At 39.5% G+C, this 23,548-nt stretch overlaps 1 protein-coding gene across 3 annotated transcripts in view; it reads left to right on the top strand.

Annotated features, from left to right (window-relative positions):
• LOC147339185 (protein diaphanous homolog 3-like) overlaps positions 1–21,696 on the top strand; it is a 168,195-nt gene extending 146,499 nt beyond the window's left edge. For all 3 annotated transcript variants that reach the window (XM_086290379.1, XM_086290362.1, XM_086290370.1), the window contains one exon: positions 19,442–21,696. In XM_086290379.1, coding sequence (XP_086146505.1) covers positions 19,442–19,815 — 374 coding nt within the window. In that variant the 3' untranslated portion in view covers positions 19,816–21,696. The remainder of the gene's footprint in view (positions 1–19,441) is intronic.
• The last annotated feature ends 1,852 nt before the right edge of the window (positions 21,697–23,548 follow it).

Raw genomic sequence — 23,548 nt, 5'->3', positions numbered from 1 at the left:
CCAGGTGTGCATGTCATGTTCTGACATTAATGTAATGCAAAACCAAAAAAAAAAGAAGGCAAAACTCATGACTAAACCTGATTTAACTTGTATGTAAGAGTACGTTGTGAAGGAAAATGCAAAATCTAAGGTGTTAATTGTAATTATGCCATTATTTTGAAATCAATGACATTCTTTTATCCATCATCATCCTCATTCACAGCCTATCTAACTGTAAGTGAATAATTCCTAAAATGCTGTGCATTAAGTCATTGCTAATTACATTTTACAACCTTATCATAAATAATCATTCTGCATTGTTGTTAGCATTGTGCTTCACCATACCACCTGACAAAATAATATAGGTCAGTGTAGCCCTTTTTTTTTTTAAGCAAAGCCTGGTAATGAACTGAACTTCACTGAACTGACAAGACCGGCAAGAGAGTGACACACAAAGAATAACAGACATGATTAGCTGCTTTAAAAAAGATATGCTTGTCATATCAGGCCTTTCTGATACAGAAATACTTGCATCGATTCAGCTGTGATTCCCTCCCAGCTTTGCCGTGATTCAACCAGTTTGAATCGATGCAGCTGCATCTTAGACATTAAGCCCAGCACATCGATCTCACTTGGTGAATTGTGACACCCTCTGAGTGTGTGTGTGTGTGTGTGTGTGTGTGTGAACACACACATGCGTTTCCTTTTTACTTCTTTCAAGGTTTATAAATACTTACATATATATATATATATGTGTAAGTATACACACACAGACACAACACACGCAGATGTGCGTGTGTGTGTGTGTATGTATGTGTGTATGTGTATGTGTGTGTGTATGTATGTGTATATGTATGTATATGTGTATATATACGTATGTGTGTGTGTGTGTGTGTACGTATGTGTGTGTGTGTATATACGTGTGTGTGTGTGTGTGAGAGAGAAATATGGGAAAGATGCAAAAGTGGATTTTAACCATTACCATGTATAACCTGGCAACAAACGGCTCGTGTTTCTCATCTGCTCCATGTGTTTTTGTAGGTCAAGGATAACTTGAGCATTGAACGAGAAAAAAAATGTATACGTGTCCAGGTCGGATAATTTGTTAGGACAGCCTTTTGTGATGCTTTTTTGTGTGCACAATTTCATTTCAAGCCTCTCTTGCATATTGGCTATGCTTTAACCATGTCATAACCTGCTTGGCAATGTTCCTTAGCCGACTATTTACAAGATTAACCCATTCTATTGTCCACACTGCTGCAGCCTCTACAGACTGTCGAGACACAGAACATGTCTGAGGGGAGCATAGATTGCTATGGCCCCCATGGGAGCTTTCAGAAGGAATAAGATGGATGACACACTTAAAGTGCTGCACTTGTCCCTGAGGCCAGATCTGCTAAGGATGCTTTCTTGCCAAACCATCAGTACATGCACAGATATTAAACAGATGTGCTGTAAGAGTGATAGGATTTTTGTGCACGCTTGGAAGTTGAGTTAATGATTTATTTCTTACATATATGTGCATGTGCATATATTGAGGTCACTGCTACAGGAAACCTGGGTGTTTGCTGACAGCTAGCAATGAAATGAGACTTTTGGTTTAAATATGTTTCTTCATTTGAAAAGCACAGAAGTCCTCTGTGGATTAAAATCAATATGGGCCAATCTCATCAACACCACTGTCCTTGGCTTACTGATGTCTGTCTTGCCGAGGACTGGGAGTGTGATGAACTACAGTTTTCTTTAGACAGATCCATACCTTTCGAGGTGATTGGGTTTGACGTGTGCCCCTGAGCCATGAGTGCACAACCTTCTATTTGAGTGAATCATTTGTGTGCTGCATTGATTAGAGGTTCATTGAATTCAACAGAGCTGGTTGGCCATCAGTTCTAAATGCATAGGGAATATGAAGTGGAATGCATTTCGCTGCACACATTGCGGAGACTGGCTTTCCCTATTTGCATGTGCATGGCTTGTGTAAATGTATGATTATGTTCTTCAGAGGGTTTCGTGGACTACTGATGCATGTATTTTTAATTGCCAGGCCAGTGTGAGAGTTAGAGGAAGAGGCCCCTGGACAGAGGCTGAGCTAAACCCAGCCATGCTGCCCTGTCACTTAATTTGTTTCCTCTCCTCAGACTGCCTTCCTCACTCTCATGCTGTCTCTGCGTTTCTCTCAGTGTGTGGTAGTCTGAGTAGTGCTAGCTGACCTTCACTGGGACACGGCCGTGACTCTAATTGCATTGATATGTCAGCGAGCTCCAGTGGTTGCAGGAGAGCGTAGCAACATTACCCCATGGCGATGGGGCCGCCATGCGAATTTTGTTTTCCTTTTTTACTGATGAGTCAGAGAATAAAGCTTCTGAAAAGTGAGAGACAGGCCAATGCTTATACACAGACATAACACTTTAGAATTTCCACTCACCATGATGCTAAGACACTGCATGACTTTGTCTGTCTGTTTGTCCAGGGTACAGTAACAATAAAGCTTCTCCCCCCCCCCCCCCCCCCTTTTTTTTTTCTTCTTCTCCCTCCACTTGATGTAACACATCTTATATAGAGCTGGCTAGTCATTAATTGATTGATTTATTTGAATCAACGTCAACACCCAGTGTAGAAATTTAACAGGTTTATATTAATAGCATTTCATGTCACCAACATCCCATTTTTATTTTATCTTTTTGCAGCGTCTCTGCTTTGAGCGTTGCCTTTTTGTTTTTCTTTTAATTTTGGTTCTGGTATGGGTTGATATGATCTAATTTGTTCCCTGCCAACTGGTGGGTGGATGCATGCACATGCTTCTGCCCACAGGCTTTTGCATGTGTGTGTCATGTTTATTCATCAAAGATTATATCTGAAATCAAGTGGAAGCATAAAATTAGCATATTGTAAAAATTCAGTAAGTAGATACAAAAATCTCTGTAGTGTGCACTGTATTTGTAGAGCTCTTGGAACTGTTGTCATCGGTTCCTTTGAAATTAATTTTCAATCATCATGCAACACTTACATTGGATGCTTTACTCTGCTCATCATAGCTTTTTTTCCCCACAATAATTTTTTTTAAATAACATTAATAACAACAACAGCACTGCCTCTTACTCTCTTTTGAGCTTGGAAATGTGTAACAAATTTAAGGGTACTTTTTGCTTTTCTCTGTAAATGTTGTACATTTTTTTTTGTCTGTGTGTTTTGTTTTGTTTTTTCGGGGGGGAATCAGATGGCGGTGCAGCACAGCGGTGCAGTGGTTAGCACAGTCTCCTCACAGCAAGATGGTTCCAGGTTTGAACCGTCTGGCCAGCTGGGGCCTTTCTATGTGGCATGTGCTTCTATCCGACTAGTCTAGCTTCCCACAGTGCAAAGACATGCACAATTAGGTTAACTGGTGAAGCTAAATTGGATGTGCATGAGACTGTGCGGTTGTCTGTCTGTAGAGGCATTTCCAGCGTGTGCTTTGCCTTTTGCCCTACCACAGCTGGGCGGTTTTGTTTTTGGACACCAAAGTGAAATTACTGTTTGAAGGGTGGAAATCTAACAAGACTAATGACTGAAGAACATAATAGACTTGACGTCAGTCAGTGTAAGTCATGCAGCTCCTTGTATTTGGTTTAGTTTGACCATGTTTAATCAATCACTGGTGACATTTGCGCTAAGCACTCTGATATTAACATGTTATGTTCTGTTTGCTGACCACAGCCGTGAGGCAGATGAATGTTATGGTGCATTATGCTCATGACATTATATCTCAAGATAAATTAACGCTTAAATATGTTATCTTTGTTTTACAGCCAGACAAAGCAAATATAGGGCTGCTATGGGCATTGTGGGAGTGAAACACACTACACTTTTCTCATAATTTGAGTTGTTGATTTTTCCCCATTAGTTACAGTCTGGACCACCTTGATCTGTGTGAAGCTGTGCTGTCAGACAAGCTCTATCGCAGTGTCTCTCAGCTAATTTTGCTGCGTTTTGACAAATGTCATGTTTTTGTTCACTTTTTGAAGTAACAAACCAGTTCCATTGCAGTAGGAAGGACACGGAGAACATTTTTTGTCCTGCTTGGTGGTCTATGTGATTCTCTAAGAAGAGATGAGGTTGAAGGACAGTTGAGGGGTGAGAGTTGCAGCGCCAACAAAGAAACAAAAATGTGATTTCTAGACAGCAAGGAAGAAAAGGGAAGCGAATGAGATAAAGGAGGAGGGAAGAAGTGTACAGTTGTTTGAAAGACCGAAACCTGTGTTGATGGAGACAGGCTGGTTACCAGATGGGTTTTGTCAGAGAGAGAGGGAGGAACACAGAGACGGAAATGGTTAAGAGATGGAGGCTGATGTGGCTGTCTGTAATGCGATATGGCAGATGCGATTTTATTTTTAGGACACAAGGCCCCAGAACGATAGGTTTTATAGGGTTTTGAGTGGGTTGATCTTTTTAAATATTCAACTTCAATGAAATATGGAGCATGACTCCAGGCTGTTTGGAATTCATAAGTCTGTTTGGCAGGACTGGCCCTGCATATTGAGAGCTGTCAGAGTCAGCCTGAGTGTTAAACACAACTCTTCAGCTGGCAGTAAGAAACAATGGCAAAAAAGAAACACCTTAGTTGAATACAAAAGAGACGAAGAATGGAAGTCCTCTGTTGGAGGTTGAAATATTTAATCAGCTCTTGTGCTGGAATAATGGATGTGAATGAATAATGTTACCCAGATGAAGTGTTGTTAAATGACCACCTGTATATAGGGCCTTTTTTTTTTTTTTTTAACTATTTACTGTGAATTATAAAAAGCTTTGTATGATTCATAGTGTTAAATAATTCCCATTTGCTTTGTACATGGCCTTGATGCAGCACCTCAGTTCATTTTCTGTGCAAAACCAACCATTTTAGCTTGTTTCCCCTTTGGACCGCCCTTCCTTTAAAACAGCCTCTTTCTTATTTGCTGCCCCTTGCAAACAGCAGGTGGGTGGGGCTGCAGTGCTGACAGCCCGAGCTGTGTGCCTGTGATGAGAATATAAAGGATATCCCTTTCCTATGATGTGTGAGGAGACTAGAATAGAAAATGTTGCTTGGGCAACGTAACTATCCACCACCATAACAATTTATGTATGATAGAAAATAAAGAACAGCATAATAGATGTACTTTAACAAAAGAAAAACAACACGTCTGTGTTGTCCACACACCGGCAGTAGTGAAGAATCTGAATATGGCTGTTAATATCTCATTCTGTGACACTGAAAAAAATACAGCAGAATATGTGTTCTCTGCAAATCTGTCTTATGGATACAGAAGCCTTTCGCAAATGATCAGCTGTGTTCTCTATAATCCTCTGGAATGTGTACAACAAGAAGGAGTCCGTCACTTTTGCTCTTCCTATGATGGAAAATTCTTCTCCGTCAATGATTTAATGTAATTTTACTTTCTGTATAACCAATTGATTCAAAGCAAACAGAAAAGTGCAGTTCTATCTGTCTTTGAGTCTAAGGATGCATTTGCAAGTGTGTTTCAGCTTCGTGTCTGGGGATGTGTGAAGGATCAATATTTTCCTTCCCCAGTGTGACAGGTGTACACTGCCGCAGAATGCGGCTGATAGAAACCCTTAGTTAGTGTGAAGTCACTGAGGGGAAATACATATGCATAAGACTACGACCGCTGGGGATATTTAACAGCAGTAACCACGCAAACAACAACAACAGGTAGCTGAGCCTGAAACCAAGGCATGTTTAATTCATGCCAGATGCAGCAGTGTACACTGTCCGTACACCTGTGAAATAGCCCGTGTTTATTGGAAAAGGACTGTGCATGTGTGCGCTTGTGTTTGCTTCTATGCAGTGATGTGTGCCTGTCAGACTGTCTTTCGGTGTTTGTGTCTGATGTCTGCTTTTCTCTTGCTGTGTGGGAAACGCAGTGAGAGAAGAGCAAGGCCCCAGGAAGTGATGCTGTCCCTGTATGAGGAAACATTCGCAGTCTATTACCCTGCGTGTAGATATAATTAGTGTAAAGCAGGAGTAAAAGCTCGGGTTGCTACAACCATCTGCCAGGTGTATTTCTATTTATAATACAGGTGGACAGATTTGTTTATATTATGAATAATTGTATGCTTTTTTTTTTACCCATTTATTGCAAATTGCTGATCATGGCCTTTAGTAAACGGCTTGTTTTGCATCCTACAAAGATGTAAATTACCCATGCAAATCTTATAAGTTCATATTTCTGGAAGATGATATTTCTAAAACTGATAAACATTAATTTAAAATGTCTATCTCTGACTTCTATTTAAATAAATGTCAAGATCATGACAACAAATGCTGTATATATATGTTTTTGTTACCGAGCGTAGCACTTAGCATTATCATACATTCATCTGCATCTACAAAACAATACAGTGGACATTTTCTGCATTTTTGTAGGCAGCATATCAGTTTGAAGTATTGCAGAGCGTCACGGGACTATAAGAACAGTCACTGCGACCTCTTAGACGAAGAGCTGCAGGCGATATACTTCACACCTCCAACTTCTCAGCGAGGTAACCAATTTTTACCGAGTCCTGCTGTTCGTAGGCTTGTGTCATGTGCAGTACAAAATTACATGACAGTTGTTCACAAAATCTTGGAAAAATCCAAATATTGCCTGTAGGGCTGGGCCATATTATACCGTTCACGGTAATACCGGTATAATGTTAGGCAACGATAGGAAAATGAAATATCGCGATAGAATGGGAGTAAAACGCACATGCGCAGTGCCTTTGTTTTCATACGCACATGGCCGATTGTTGAGTGAAACAGATGAACCAGAATTGGTTTGTAAAAATGGTGCAACTTCAGTGATGTGGAACTGGTTTGGTGTTTGTCCGTCAGATACACAACAAAGCACATTTTTTTGCAGAACATGCAAGCGGCCGTTGTCATTGTCATATTTGTCGGACTAAGATGCTCTTAAATCTGGGAGTAATCTGGGTCCTAAACCCCCCTCTTCAGGTCAAACAACACTGCAGCATCACTTAGAGTTAAAAACTGTCTAAATTCTTTCATCTTTAATAAAACGATCAGCATTGCTGCTTTATCAGGTGTAACTATAAAGTTTAACTTCCAGGCATCCATGAAAACAAAAGTTATTACATTTAACGGAGTTAGAAGCTAGCAGGAAGCTAGCGGAAGTTAGCTCGCTAGTTTCGCTAGTTACCTAAGCATGATATAGCACGTTCTGACGGAGAGATTTCTGAAAAAAATCAAACGTACAGCTCTGCTATCACTTCCAACATAAATGAAGACAGGAAACTAAACAGCAGTGACGTTTGTAGGGTTATTGAAGTTGGGCTAGCTGGTATATAATTATGTGCTACGTGATCGCTAGCGACACAGCTATGTTAGCATAACATAAACAGTGAAGCTGGAGGACGAACACTAACACTTTTCCACTTATAAAAGTTAACGTGAAGGTTCTTCATGGTTAGAGACAAATGCAATCGCATGGCAGGATGCTGTAAACGGACCAAACTTCAGTCAGGAGAACAACTGAGATAATCCATCCACAATACGAGGTTAGTCATTAATATACTGCAACAACATGGGAATAGAGCAGCTGCCAGAGAATTCAACATTAATTAATCAATGGTACAGAAGTGGAGGAAGCAAGAAGAATGAGTTTAATAAAGTTTGATTTATCTGACTGCTTTGTTTCGCTTAATGTGCCTTATAATCCCGTGCACCTTATGGTCCGAAAAATGCATACTGCACACTGCAGTTTAATGTTGCAAAGCACCTCTTTTTAACTTCAGTGGATATTATACATGGTTATGCTCAGGATATGTCAGCCCATTTCTACTGGAAATGCCTTTTGGTTAAACTTTCAGCAAGGAATTTGCATTTGCACTGTTACATTTTTATAAAGCTTTAATGTACATAAAAACCAGCTTCTTGTTTAAGTGAAAATGAATGGAAGGTTGTCTTTTTGCGCTAGTAATGTTGTGGAGTTGTATTTTGTCAATTATATCGTCGGTTATATCATTATCGCAAATTTTCAAATATATATCGTGATAAATATTTTTGGCCATATCGCCCTGCTCTAATTGCCTGACATCTTTTTAAAAGAAGTCCGCTTGTTTTGCAGCCCCCAAAAATGTGACCTATAGGGTTAAACCACATTTTCTGACAATGCTGTTCACTGCACAGCGTTCGAAATTGGATGTGGCTTTTAATTGGCCATATTTTTGCGTTTACACTGATTTGCATTGGCTATCAAGCTGTTTTTTGGTTTTTGTTGTTGTTGTTTGTTTTTTTGAAAAGGCAGATATGAGTACATTAGTGACAACAGTGTTATTGACTGCTTTGAAAATGTCATATTGCTTGCGTTTGATAGTGAAGCTATCGATCAAAGAGAGGCCCTGTATTATTTGTTATATTTTTTTCTCAAGTAAAGTGTGTGTAGGTTAGCCGTACTAGTGGCAGGAAACCGGGCTCACTTTTGGGGCACTGTTAGATGCACCAAGGCGTGCTAACGTAATGCCATGCTTGGCTGCAGCTCACAGTGGCTGAAGGTTCACACTGAGGGGCAGGGGACTTCAGGGACATTCAGCTACAGCCCTTTCACATCTCCGCATCACCCTGTCTGATTTTACACGGCTACAAACTCCTCCTTCACTCGTCTCGTAGTCTTGATTTCAATATGTCATATTTGTTTATGCACTGCAGGGGAAATGTGCTGACATCTCCATAGGAGTCTGTCTCTTATGTGCACATCTATGGTTGTGCAAATCCCACTGCCTGTCCAGTTTAAAAATAAATAAATAAATAAATGCTTACAAGAATGCGGTCATAGAGGGTGACCTATAAATGTCAAGGGGACTGTCCCCTCTCTTTCTTTGGAGCCAGATATTCAGGCTCCGCTTACTGTGACCATAGACGCCCATACTGATCAGTAATATTTTCGCTACAATGACAGTTTTTTTATCTCCCAGATACTATACACAATGTAAACTCTCACCACTTGTGCCAGCTCTATTGAAAGGGCATAATGTTTTCTAAAATTAGCTTTGAGCCTTTACAAATTAAATGTATCAAAGTGGTAATTATATAAAGAGCCAATGCTGTTTTCTTTTTGGACTGATCATCACTGTCACTAAATCAAAATATGTGCTTCTGACAGCCCTAGTAAGATGTAATACATGTCTCTGGGGCTGCAGCTAATAATTCTTTTACTCATCAATTAGTCTGTTGATCATTTCATCTTTATTAAATCATTAATTGTTTCATTTATACTAAATTCAAATAATAAATCCTACTACCAGATCTCGAACCACATTTTTTTTTAAAAACAAATTATAACAAGCACTATTTGGCTGCAGCTCCTCAGTGAAGTGTAGGCTCAGCCAAAAAAAATGTATTGATAAATTATTAAATAAAATTGTATCACGAGTACATACTGGCACATATTTATCCTCCAAATTATAAGATAAGAGATAAGATAAGATAGAACTTTATTAATCCCTCGGGTGGGTTCCTCTGGGAAATTCGACTTCCAAAAAAAGCACAGCAACGACCGAAGTTACAGTTACAGAACTGTTATATATATATATATATATATACACACACACACACACACACACACACACACACACACACACACACACACACACACATATATAAATACAGAGACAAATATAAATAAAATATACAAAGGGGATAAATAGAATAAATAGGAATAAAAAATAAAAATACAAGTGAATTGCACATTTCAAGTATTGAGTCTATTGCACTGTTGACTATTTACAAAAAGTATTGCACAAGGTATTGTACAGTGAGGTGCAGAGGCACTACAGCTTAGTTGTTCCCCCCTCCTTTGTCCTCCTGTTTCCCCTCCCTCTCCCCTCCAGAGAGGAGTTAAACAGTCTGATGGCGTGTGGGACAAAGGAGTTTTTAAGTCTGTTAGTCTGTTAGTCTGTTATGTCTCATTTCCACTAAAACTGTGGAACTGAATCGTGTTTTTCTGTAATTAAACAAATATATTTGAGGTTGTGCATGTGGGAGAGAAGGAGGAGAAAAAGAGGGGAGCAGAATCAATGCTTAACAAAGGAAAACATTTATATATGCGTTAGAGCTGGAAAGGCCTCAGTTAACTATGTCAGTGCTGGTTTTTGGATTAGCCATAGGGACTGTTATAGTGCTCTTTCAACAGTCCCGTCTCTGCATGTCCTCTATTTTCTCTTCTTTCACGTAGCTCCCTCAGTTTTTGTGCTCTATTTGAGTCTAGTCCAAATTACAGTCATTGCCCCCAAATCACACCACTGTCTTGAGGCTGTTTAGTCTGTCCACCTTGTCATCCTCTCCCTCATCATCTCATTTCTCCCACTTTTGTTCTCCTTTCACTCTCCTCTCATTGCTTGTTGCCTGTCCTCATTTTTAATCCTGTCTGCTGTGTCAGAAAAAGCTAGACAGTACAGTCTGCACATGTGCAGCTAACTACAACAAACAAACAAGGGACTAACCTTCAGTGACTGGTGCTTTGCCAAGTAATGATCTTTAATTAGAGTCAGCCTAATACACCCAAGCTAACAAGCTGTCTTCTTGCTTTTACCCTTTAAAAGACTGGCTGGGGGACTTTGGCACATGACTCACATTTGTTTCACCATACGACTCTTAAATGTAGCTCTCCTTGGCACATCTCATTGTGTATGTGCAAAGTCATAGCCTTCTAGAGTACAGTGCGCACAGTCCCATCCTCACAGATAAAATGGTAAGGGGTTTTTTCTTTCTTTTTATACCATTTGTGTTCCTAAGTGGTAATGTACAACTGTCCATTAGAGTACGAAAGAAGTAAGAAGGGTTATTTTGTGAGCAAGGCTTTTCTGAATTTGTTTTATTTGTACTATGAGTCATAGCAACTCTGCTTTTATACCTCAAGTGTGCTGATTGCTGGCAGAGATGCAGAAAAACACACACCTAGTCTCATCTTTCTGTTATATACACTGAATATGTCTGAAAAGTTCTGCACAAGTTTTGTTCAGTGTTACCAGTTCCACCATGAATGACTGGTTAATCCACACAGAACAATTTAAAAATGACTTACAAGTGGAGGGAATTTTCCCACAATGAATCATATTTGCAAAGAGGAAGCATACTGACAGTTGCACAAACAAATCAGCTAACGACTAAATCGTCTTTACAGGGCTCGCAAAATGTCAAAATCCCTGGTAGCCCTTCGGGCAGGCACTCTTCTTTCTTTTGGTAGCCCAAAATAAATTTAAGTAGCGCAAATTTAAAAAAGAGGACAATTTTTTGATTGATGTTTTGTTTCCTTTACAATGTATAATATTGTAAAGGAAACAAAACACCAATCAAAAAATAGTTAAAGCACAAATTACAACAACTGTATAAAAATTACAATCATCAACTCAAACATTTGGTTCTAATTGAACAGAAATTTCTATGAACTTGTAAGAACTGTGTAGAACATGAATCAGTCTGTGTCAGATCCTGAATTTGAAATTTCCACTGAAATCATGGGTAAGAGGTAAGTGGAACCAAGATCTAGGACATTTGCTTTTTGAAGTTTGGCAAAATTTAGCAGTCTTTGCAATGGTAGTTCACTTTTTGCAACATAGTATGCTGTTCTAAACAGCTTTTTCAGGACTTCTTGTTTGTTCTTGGTTTATTTTTAGTAGGTTTTTTGCAATTGGTGTTTGTTCTGGGAAAGATACTGCAGACTGAGCAATAATGCATTTCTTGCAATTCTCATGGATTCTGATGGGGGTCTTTCTTAAAATTACTGGTCCCAGTAACAAAGGCGCTTGTCGAGGGAAACTTACGACACACCCGGCAGAACATTATGTTATTTAGCTTATCATTTTCAATATGTCACATATTGACAGTGGCTCATTGATGCCAATGACATAATTACCCAGCTACATTTGCGAAAGAATGCAAATGTTGTAATTGTATCGAGTTTCATGCCGGGACAGAATTTGATAGCAGAAATGTTAAAAGATTTTCCACGCTTTGTTTCATTTACAGTGTTTTGCTTTCTGTGTAAACACAGGCGGGGATATTATGCCAGTATTACTGCAGTCAAAATGATGATAAGGTTCAAAGGACTGACTCCCATGGTACATAGACTTAAGTGTATAATTATTTTTTGGTCTTCAAATTACAAATAAGAAGTGTATTGAAATAGAGCTTTCATAAGTAACAGGTAATTATGTAAAATCATTGTTTGATTATCTATGCTGTCATGACAATTCTGGTACAAATACATTGTGATTTAGATAGCATTTATACATTAAGGCTTGATAATGCTTCAGATGACATAGTTGTTTCAGAGGCAGACAGGCAATTGAAAACTGTTTTTAATTGACTGGTAGGTCTAAAACTCACAGGACCAAAGAAAGCAAGGCTTTTTTCCCTTTTAGGCCTAGTAAAAAACAAAACAAAACAAAAGTCACACTCATTTCCTGATGGGGTCGGAAGGACCTATTTTTAAGCTCTTGCATGCACAAGTAAATATGTCAGTTACAGTTAACAGTATAGTTAAACTCTTGAACACCTGGCAAAAGATATAAAATAAGCAGGAGGGTGGGTTAAGTTATGTTAGTGAATTGGTAATTATGTGTTCTTAAAATTGTGTTTCCAAGTGACTTCTGCTACCTAAAGATCCTACTTTTAGGAAACTGAGAGGCAGCACTGGCGACTACCGGTATTTTTTATTATTATTTTTAATTCAGATGGCATAAATGATAAGGATTTAGTTAGAGCAGGGCGATATGGCCAAAAATATTTATCACGATATATATTTGAAAATTTGCGATAACGATATAACTGACGATATAATTGATGCGAGACAAAATACAACTCCACAACATTACTAGCGCAAAAAGACAACCTTCTATTTATTTTCACTTAAACAAGAAATGGGCTGACATATCCTGAGCATAACCATGTCCACTGAAGTTAAAAAGAGGTGCTTTGCAACATTAAACTGCAGTGTGCAGTACGTATTTTTCGGACCATAAGGTGCACGGGATTATAAGGCACATTAAGCGAAACAAAGCAGTCAGATAAATCAAACTTTATTAAACTCATTCTTCTTGCTTCCTCCACTTCTGTACCTTTGATTCATTAATGTTGAATTCTCTGGCAGCTGCTCTATTCCCATGTTGTTGCAGTATATTAATGACTAACCTTGTATTGTGGATGGATTATCTCAGTTGTTCTCCTGACTGAAGTTTGGTCCGTTTACAACATCCTGCCATGTGATTGCATTTGTCTCTAACTATCAGGAACCTTAACGTTAACTTTTATAAGTGGAAAAGTGTTAGTGTTCGTCCTCCAGCCTCACTGTTTATGTTATGCTAACATAGCTGTGTCGCTAGCGATCACGTAGCACATCATTATATACCAGCTAGTCCAACTTCAGTAACCCTACAAACGTCACTGCTGTTTAGTTTCCTGTCTTCATTTATGTTGGAAGTGATAGCAGAGCTGTACGTTTGAATTTTTTCAGAAATCTCTCAGTCAGAACATTCAATATCATGCTTAGGTAACTAGCGAAACTAGCGAGCTAACTTCCGCTAGCTTCTTGCTAACTTCTAACTCCGTTAAATGTAATAAATTTTGTTTTCATGGATGCCTGGAAGTTAAACTTCATAGTTACACCTGGTAAAGCAGCAATGCTGATCGTTTTATTAAAGATGAAAGAATTTAGACAGTTTTTAACTCTCAGTGCAGTGTTCGTTTGACCTGAAGAGGGGGGTTTAGGACCCAGATTACTCCCAGATTTAAGAGCATCTTAGTCCGACAAATACGACAATAACGACGGCCGCTTGCATGTTCTGCAAAAAAATGTGCTTTGTCGTGTATCTGACGGACAAACACCAAACCAGTTCCACATCACTGAAGTTGCACCATTTTTACAAACCAATTCTGGTTCATCTGTTTCACTCAACAATCGGCCATGTGTGTATGAAAACAAAGGCACTGCGCATGCACGTTTTGCTCATATTCTACCGCGATATTTCATTTTCCTATCGTTGCCTAACATTATACCGGTATTACTGTGAATGGTATAATATGGCCCAGCCCTAGATTTAGTTTCTAATAGTTTTTATCATGTTCTGACACAGTAATCTCACATCCTAGTATAACTAGACTCTATACAGAAACTGAAAAATTGAGTATCTGTCTCTGTTCTGAATGAAGAAATATTGTTCTAAGAAACATTTTGACACACTGAGATGATTTCTGTTCTTATGTTGTTATAAATACATGACAACAAAACTTGGCTACAATAACAGTGACAAACTGATCTCACTGCTGTTGAGGAGATAATTTATAACTGCTCAAAAAATCTGATGTTTTAACCCCTCAGCCATAAAATGCTGGGCGGATGGGCTGGCTACATGGACACCAACTATATACTACACTACCCTGTCCTAGACTATACTCTGCTGTACTGTACAAAGAATCTGCAACACAAAAGTCAGTCATGTTTCATTGTAGGACTTAAAGTAAAGCCACCAGTGCATTTTAACCATTTGATTTCCAAGTGATATGCCTAATTCTGCTTTTGTCTCTCATCTCTTCGATGGAAATTTTCTATAGATAAAACAGAACTGGTCACTTTCAGTTCATTGTGGCTGCTCTTACGACACTGAGGCTATATATCCACATATTCAAATGTTTTTATTTTAAAGCTAAATTTGTTTGGATATAGATGAGCATTTTAGCAAACATTCAGAAATAATCTTCAAGTAAACTTGCATTACATGACCAGTGTAAACAGGACACAGACGGTCTGTTGCTTCAGCAATGCAAAAAAGATCAGAGATTTCTTGTTGACACGGAGGTGGAAAGTAACCAGAGTACAATAGCAGTGGAAAACACAGTAAATACACCAACATATTAGGCAACTACAGGTCAGCAAGAGGAACCAATGGCAATGTAAAAGGAGTACACACAAAAGATGTGAGCCTAGCCAATAATGTTAGACAATCACAAGCATGTATAAAAATTAAAATCAACAATGACAAATTATTAGTAGTGTTTATACAAAATGTGCTTTTGTTTGATTATGTAACCAAAGTCATAAGCCATAAAGTGGCCCCAAATGCAAAGATTTAGATTTAAATGGAAAGGGTGAAAAAAAAAAAAAAAAAACAAGCCATCAAGCCATGTTTTGATTTATGACGGGTAAAGAAGTGTGTATTTGATCTTGCTAACTTTAACTTGTTGTGTCAGTCACTCCGTGGAAAGAAAAAGTCACTTCACTATCTGTATTTTTCTAAGTCTGCATGACTGCTCTCTTCTTAAAGTGATCAAATACAGCAAACTTCATAAGAGTGGAGAGACAGGGAGGGGGTGAGAGATGAGAGGAAAGGCTCATCTGCATCTGTATTTGAAGTGGCAAATGCAAATGGACCAAATGATCTGACAAGAGAAAAATGTGAATTCCTCTCTGCAGCTATTTGCAGATGGAGAAAAAAAATCTCTGTTTTCTCTATTGGACGGGGCCTTTTACATTTCTACAAAATGCCATCCTATCAGACATGTAATAAACCACCATGGTTCCATCTTGAAATTCCCAGTGATATTTTCAAGCGATTCAGAGCAGCGATTAGTCTGTTTCGTTTGAGATTTTGCTTGTCTTATGCTGAAACAGAACCAGTGTCAGTAGCTGGGAAAAAAGGCTTTGGGCTCTGAGACTCGCAGTTTAAAGACACATTTTACAGCAAAGCTGAGAGCGAAAAGGCACAACACACTCAGTCTGCCAGCTCTTTTATTGTCATTTTTGAACAGTTTTTCTTCTCCGTTCTGCCTTCAAGCAGACTAAAGGACGGCGTCGGACTGAGGACTGTGATAGACTGCTGGTTTAGTGCTGTGTTTATGGTTGACTCCCTGGAAAATACCACTCTTTAGGCTTTCTCAAATGTTCAGTTTTGCTCCAATCTCTTAACACCTCTTGATGTTGATGAGTTTATTACTACAATGGTGTCAGTTTAGCTTTAACAGTGCGAAAAAGTGAAAGACAGGTGAGCACTTTCTGTCTCAGAAGCCTCAGTGTTGCTCCTACCTTCTTTTTCAAATGTCGACAATCCAGAAGCAGGAAAGAAGTGAATAAATGTTTACCTGCATCAGCACCGAACATAAACGCCGCAAATGAGCTTTCATGAAGAAATGTGTTTTCTTTTGTGTTGCCGTTTGCCAGTGGAAGAAAAGAATACCTCTCCTGCTCTTTTATTATATTTCACTGTGAAAGCTTTCTAACGAAGTAGTTTGACATTAAGGTGTGAAGATGAACTTCTAAGTATGGGCTGCTGTATTGGTGCTCTATCAATACACAGGCCAAAACCCAAGTTCAAACATTGGTTCAATATGTTCTGCCTCCATCAGTGACGTCAAAGGTGTTGGAAACCGCCACCGTGGCTTCACAATTCAGTCATTACAGAAGAAAGTGCTTAGCAGAAATAGAAAAGCTCTGTGTAAGTACCAGACAACACTCCGTTTCACTTTTTAGCTTAAAAGTGGCATTCACCAGCTTATTATTTCACAAAAACCACACAGTAAAAATGCTGCTGGCTTGCAATGGCTCCTGGTTGAAGACAATAACTGAAGAAAGAAGCTTTTTACTTACAAGGACATGTAACCATTTAGTGTTCGAAGAGCTGCATTTTAAAACTGAGGTGAATAATGTCCAGTAGCAGGTGAGCGGGCGCTGAAAGGTTGAGCGGGCCTGTGTTCGAGTCTGCACTGGACCATTTTCTCAGTGCCATTCCTCACTGCTCTCTCCCTACTTCTCTACTGTTCTACCCTAAAAAAATGCCCAGTGGCCAAGATTTAGGAAAAAGTGCATAGCTCAGAAATACTAACGCCAGAATTATAATATTAACATAGAGCCTACGACACAGCATGCATAGGTCGCAAAAGCTGATGAGGTATTTATTCCTGTGCAGGCTGCAGTGATGGTGATGTGTATTTACATTTCTGGGGAGGTTTGCATGGTTTGCTGTAACAATGTACCGACGTGGATGTAACTGTGTTGAAGTAACAGAAGCATTTTTATCAAAGTGTGTCCTCGTATGTGATCGGGGTGGAAAAAGCTTTATGAAGCCTGTAGTGAATCCTGAGTCAGCAGATCAGAGTCTAATCATGTATCGCAGTAATATCACTTAGATCAGTGTCACTTGGCACCAAAGTTCAGTCCGAGACCTGTCATAATGATGTGGGATTTATCCTGAGTATGTTGCGTACTAAAGTACACTAACCATCTTTTATATCTAATTGCACATCACGCAGCTAATCCATATTTGATGGTGTGAGAAGGATAAATTCACACCCCTACCATCACAGGCATGTGTTCAATAAAAGACGACAGTTTTGTCTTTGAATTCCTTGACGATCCAGAGCAGCGATTTCGATTAAAATTCTGCTTGACTAGTTCTCCTGTACAGCCTTTGTCAGTTGTTGGTTAAAGGAGTGCTACCTGGAAGATGAGACATATTTTACATCTCTCAGACATGTTTTACAGCTTAGATGAAGGCATATGTTGAGAAGCTAGCGAGGCTTCAAAGGAAGGGGCAGCAAGGTGTCACAGGCAGACAGACTGAGAAGAAACTGAACTTGCCAGCACTTTGATCATGTTCACCACTAAAGGCCAAGGCCCTGTTAGGGAGAAGAGAAATGCACTTTTGGATAAGAGGTCTTATTCAAGTGTGGGGTTTCTTCATTTCTTTTTGAAGTGTAAATGTATATGTATCGAAACAGCATTTTGTACTCCAGTCAGTATGTGGTTTTCATAAGTAATTTAGGCTACATGCAGAGCTGAAAATAATTAAATGCTAATACGTGTTAAAATGAATGTAAATTCAAAGATTGACATTTTGTCACACTCGACGTGTGATAATAATCCCATCCGTGTTGCTTTTCGTGACAGAAACGGCCTCAATTTGAGATTAAGCTAAAGTGTAAACAAGATATCAAAATGCAAATAGTTTATTACAGAACTGATCACTTTCCCAGCATCAGCTCTGAATCTGTGAGCGGCGCTTTTAAGGGAAACAAGCGTTTCCTTTAAAGAGGGGGGCATCGCTAAGTAGAGAGAAACAGACAGGGTGGGTGTAGCTGATGCACTTTTTAGGGGGAGGACAGAGAAACAGGACATGATTGGGAAATTGTGGAGCAAAAAGGATCAGCAGTGGGAAATAATTGTCATCTGTTGCAAGTTAGACTGCTACAACAGGAAGATGGCGCAAAAAGGGTCAGATAATGAGAGGAGACTTGCATTTTCAGCTGTGTTAAATGTTCAATCACAGCAAGCAACGCGAAACACTCTACTCAGTTCCTCCTTTTAAAGTCACCCACTGCCTCTTGTTTGCCTAACAGGTTTGTTGTGAACGTAACAACGTGTGTTTGTGTGTGCGCGAGTGCCAACGTTGACTTTCTTTCCTTAATATTGCAGTCGCTTCCTTCTTGTCTGCTCTCTTTCCTCCCTTTATCCTTATTTATTTGTCAGAGGTTGTGTTCAGGGACGTTCCTTGTCATTCGTCAGCTCGGCCCATAAAACACACTGTCATGACTGACTGGCCACGCTCCAAACTCATTACCGATTGGCTGACAGAGCGGGTCGCTCTGTTCTGCTCTGCTGTGTTTGACTCCTGTTTGCCAGACATTTCAGGCTCAGGAAACTTTAAATGCGGCGGTGTCTTTCCTCGCGCCACTCCTCTCAGCCTCACACTCAAGGTCACATGAATATGGATTTGCCCTCTCCTTCCAGCGCGCACATACTGATGATGAAGTCTAAGATCTACTCAGAGGGATTATAATTCAGAACGTAGGTCTGATCTTGGCATCTGGGCGTTGCTCTGTTCCACTGTCTGCCTGGGAATGTGTTTTAAAGAATAAGAAAGATGAAGAGGACAAGTGCCGGAGCAGAGAGCCGAGATGAAGAGCAGAGGAAGGAGAATGGATGATGATGGTAGAATCAGGGGAGGTGAAGCTGGGTGGGAGGGTGTCGTGCAAGGGGGGGAGACTAGGAGATTGGAAAAAAGGGCAACATACAATGTTATTGAGTTTCTGTTGTGGTTGATCAGCCATATCCATTTCATCATGCTGAGCTGGCTTTGTGCCAGAGTGTACTGCAGAAACTTCAGTCTCATCAGTGAGAGTATGTCGATTCTAACAGACTAGCAGTGCGACCTCTTGTGTATGTATGTAATTTGTTTTGCATGCGTAATTGTTTACTAAACTGTTTTTATTACTTCCTAACTTCTTTTATTTCATCATTTCGTGTTTCGCTGCATCGCCTGACTTTCTATTTTCTCATCGCTCGCCTGCTTTTGCCGCTTCTCTGTGGCTTGCTTGTAATTTAATCTGTAATCTGATTAACCTCCTTGCTCCCATTCATTTAACGTGTCAGTCACGCATCACCCTCTTCTCCCTCATTCTCATAGTTGTGCTCACTGCTTTGTCTCTGTTTTTCACTCGCAGAAAACAACAAGGCACCTTTACAAAGGTCTCGCTCTCGGCAGAATATAAATGCGAGTTCAGCAGCGGTGAAAGCTCCCTCTGCCCGGGAGGCCCATAATGAGTCTGAGAGCCATCCATCTGCAGCCAGAGCCAAAGCTGCTGTGGGTTCAGAGTCGGGCCGCGGTTACAGGAACGTGGCGGGTCACGGCTATGGGCCGGACAGAGAGAGGGTGTTGGAGAGAGTTAAAGCGACCGAAAAAGAGATGGAGGTTGGCACAGGAAGCGCGGGAACTCCAGCCTTCCAGTCATCCTCCTTTAGTCCCACAGTGAGCAGCTGTGGCACCAATGGAGAGTCAGATGTAGAGGCACTCCTCGCGAAACTAAGAGCCTTGTGAGGGTCATTTCTTATATTTGAAAGAAAAAAATATATATACACATTTTTTTTATATGCAGCATATAGTACATTTCTGCCCACACATTTAAATATACTCTGATTATAACCTTAAAGGTCATAATCAAAAGCTTTGTTAACAAGAGGAAATATAAATAAATAGCTGGGCAACTAAATAATGACAATGCATTTGTGTAGAAACGGTAATGAATTCATGGACCATGTTTTTAAGGCGCAGTGGTACAAAAAAAATCATTTTCTGGCAGATGGAGCACAGAAAGCTGATCGCACTTTGGCCTGCCCAATGTCCTCAGAGGTTATTTCTTGAAAAACTCTGATTGTGATTCATTAGGAATATTGAAGCATATTAGTTGATTACATTATAGTTCAAAAATGAAAATGCACCCAAATAGATTCTGCCGTCTTTATCTGATCCTCCTCTGTGTGCCGCCATTAACATTTATGAATTCCAAAGAATCAGAATATAACAGCTTTTCCTCTGAAAGCTGCAGATGCAATGTTGCTAAGCACTTTTTTTTGTAAACCATAAAAAATGTTTAAAAACAAACTTTAATCGCATTTGCATTTTTACATCTTTATCATATGTCTTGTCCTGTCTGTATTTATGTATCACATTAGTCAAGTACAATTGAAAGTTTCAAACTTACATTTATTTGTATAACTTTTGGTTTTTCTTTTTATTTTTATGTTTTCCTTTCTTTCTTTGTTCTTTATAAGTTCTTTTTGTTTCCACTCCCTATGTGTTAATGGTCTGTCTCTGTGTTTATAAATGTATTAATACTTACGAGTTAAGCCACGATTGCGCTTCCACGGGTTCTAATATTAGATTTTGTTAGAGTTTGGTGGTACTGGACTGTTTTTTGCTCTGTGTATTTTCTAGTGAATGTAAGTCTTCAGAAAAGGGAACAAACTTTGATCCAAAATATGGCACAAAGCACCAGAATGTGTTTTTTTTTTTTTTCTTTCTTCTGCATTGCAACTGAACTTACTTAACCATACTTGTTATATCTCTATCTGTATTCCTAGTTTTTGTAGACATATTTGCAATAAAAAAAGGAAATAAATGTGTTTTTTTTTTATTATTTTGTTTTATAATTTATATTATTATTTTGGCATGCTGTCATTGCCTATGTGGCTGTTATTGTTGTATTTTATTTTTTATTTTATTTAAATAGTTTTGTTTTTTGGGGTTTTTTTTTTTTTTTACATTTTTGGTTGTAATCAACATAAATGCAGAAAGTTGTTTGTCCATCCTAAATTAATATAGCAGGACAAAATGCTCTATAAACTTCCCAGCTTCAACTGTCTTTATTAGAAGGCGCACATAGCCTAACCAAAGCCTTAGTGAGACCATTATAGCTTCAAAGGCTGAGATCATACGTAGCCAAAGTAATCATTCATCCAAGCATTTTCTGTTTGTTCTTGTGTTTTTCTTGTACCTACCTGTACAATTTCTCTGTAAGTCTACTTTGCTATCCTGCCAATGTCCTTGTAGTCTGGACACATATTCTACATGCAGCTAAAAAAAACATACGACTGCAATTGTTGAGTTTATCAAATGTGAATGTAGTTTGCACAAAGCGTACGGCCACCACAGTCCTACCTTATACAGGCCAGTGGCCACCTGGGAGGGAATATTCAAAGCGTCACGTGGCTCTTTTAGATGTACGGTGGTGTTACTGGCCTACAAATGTATTCTTCTTTATCAGATTTCCATTAATGATAGATTTTTTTTCTAAAATGTATTGCCTTGGTCAGACAGAGTACAAAGTGATGAGGCTACAGTAAGCAGTGTCCTTGTAGAAGTGAATGGACGAATGGATAGTTATATGAAAAAAAATTTATTTTATTCTTAAGGTACCATGCATGACATTTTTAAAAAAAAGGTCTTTAACAAGTCTTAAATTAGATAAATACGTTTTTAGATGAAAAACAACATGTGATGGATTTATTTAGCAAAAACAACATTCAGAAGCAGTTTGTAAAAAGAACTAAGCACATCCTTTCTGCTTCCATATCAACAGGATAAGTAGCACCCAGGTGCCAAAAATCAAATGCACCAGGATACAGTAACTGATCGTCAAGTGTGAGCACCTCCATAAAAGCAGAAATTTAGCAGTTTTCTCGTCTGGAGCATTCAGGTGTGTTAACACAATGTGAAACAGCAAAGCCATCAGAGGTTTTCTTAGAGAAACAATTGTTGCTGCTCTTCAGTTTAGCAAGGGTTTTAAGGACACTGCCAACAACAGTCATTCTATAACGAGAACAATTTATTTACAAGTGGAAAACGTTGAAGACAGTTGCCAGTCTTTCCAAGAGTGGACGTCCCAGCACATTCAAACCAAGGTCAGACTACAATGTTCAGTGGGAGGGGAAAAAAATGAGCGCTACATCTCAGACTCTGCAGTCCCCTGTTTGCTTGCTAAAGTACATAACAGTACGATTAGAAAAAGGCTGAACATGTGTGGTTTGTTTGGAAGGGTTGCCAGGAGAAAGCCTCTTTTTCTTTAGAAAAAAAATGCAGCACAGCTCAGGTTCACAAATGTCGTGATGCATGCTCGATCATTCAGGTAAGGAAATCCCAAAAAGTTGATTCTGTTCATCTGGACATAGCGTTGGGGAAGCCTGCAGTCAGCTGAGACTGAAGTCAATTAGATGAGCGATGAAATGCTTCTCCCACTGAAAACGCTACAGCCAGATGAACAAAATCATCTTTTTGGGGTTAGGTTTCTCAAAGTTTCATTTGAACAAACCACAAGATTTCTGGAACAGTCACCTGTAGATCCACCATTTCCACCCTGATCTGGAGTCAATGCAAGGCCATTTACTTGTCTGACATTGGGACATGCAAGAGGACAACGATCTCAGGCACAGCAGAATGGCTGAAAAATGAAGTGTGTTGAAATGGCTCAGTCAAAGTCCAGACATCAACCTGACTGAAATTCTGCAGCGACAGCGAGTCCTGAGTGATTCGTTCGCGCTATGATTCAGCACAGGAGGGAGGGGGTGAGCGAGTCCTGAGTGATTCAGAAGTGCAACGGGTGAGATGAGAGAGCATTTAAGGACGACACATACGCACACACACACACTCAGTTAGAGAGAATCATTTATAGGTGAGAGGTTAATCATGTTGACTTGTAACTGCGGGTTTGGAGAAGCGGTAGTCAAAAGGTTGACAGGAAACATCTGCCATGAAGATAGAGACAATGTTCCTTTTCAAACTGTGTTAAAAGTCATTGTGGTTTTGAATTGACGTATGCATATATTGTATCTGATGACGCATGAGGGGGCGTCATTAAATTCAAGCCCTGATGGTATAAAATATATGCTTATGCTTTGATTCGTCTGAGATCAGCGCTGTCTGCGAAGGGAGCTGGTCCCCCCACGCGTGTATTTCATTAAAATCAATTGTTTGACCAAGCTCTTGGACCATGGTTGTTTGTACTCTCCTTCCTCAATATTTGAACCTTAATAGTTCACACTATGATTCAGCACGGGAAGGGAGGGGGTGAGCGAGTCCTGAGTGATTCGTTTGCTATGATTCAGGAAGGGAAGGGTTAGTGAGTCCTGAGTGATTCGCTTACACTACGATTCAGCACAGGAAAGGAGGGGGTGAGTAGCTCAAATGTGCTGTTAGCATGTTAGCAGAGCGATGCTACTGTGAACCGAGGAGCTATTGTCTTGATGTGAGCTTCTACTCAGGGTTTTTTCTTCCA

This window comes from Aulonocara sp. 'chitande type north' Nkhata Bay, linkage group LG1 (assembly GCF_057382095.1).
Source record: "Aulonocara sp. 'chitande type north' Nkhata Bay isolate Kocher_YH1m ecotype deep benthic linkage group LG1, A_spYH_male_GT1.1, whole genome shotgun sequence".
Taxonomy (NCBI): domain Eukaryota; kingdom Metazoa; phylum Chordata; class Actinopteri; order Cichliformes; family Cichlidae; genus Aulonocara; species Aulonocara sp. 'chitande type north' Nkhata Bay.
This window is presented reverse-complemented; position numbering and strand designations above follow the sequence as displayed.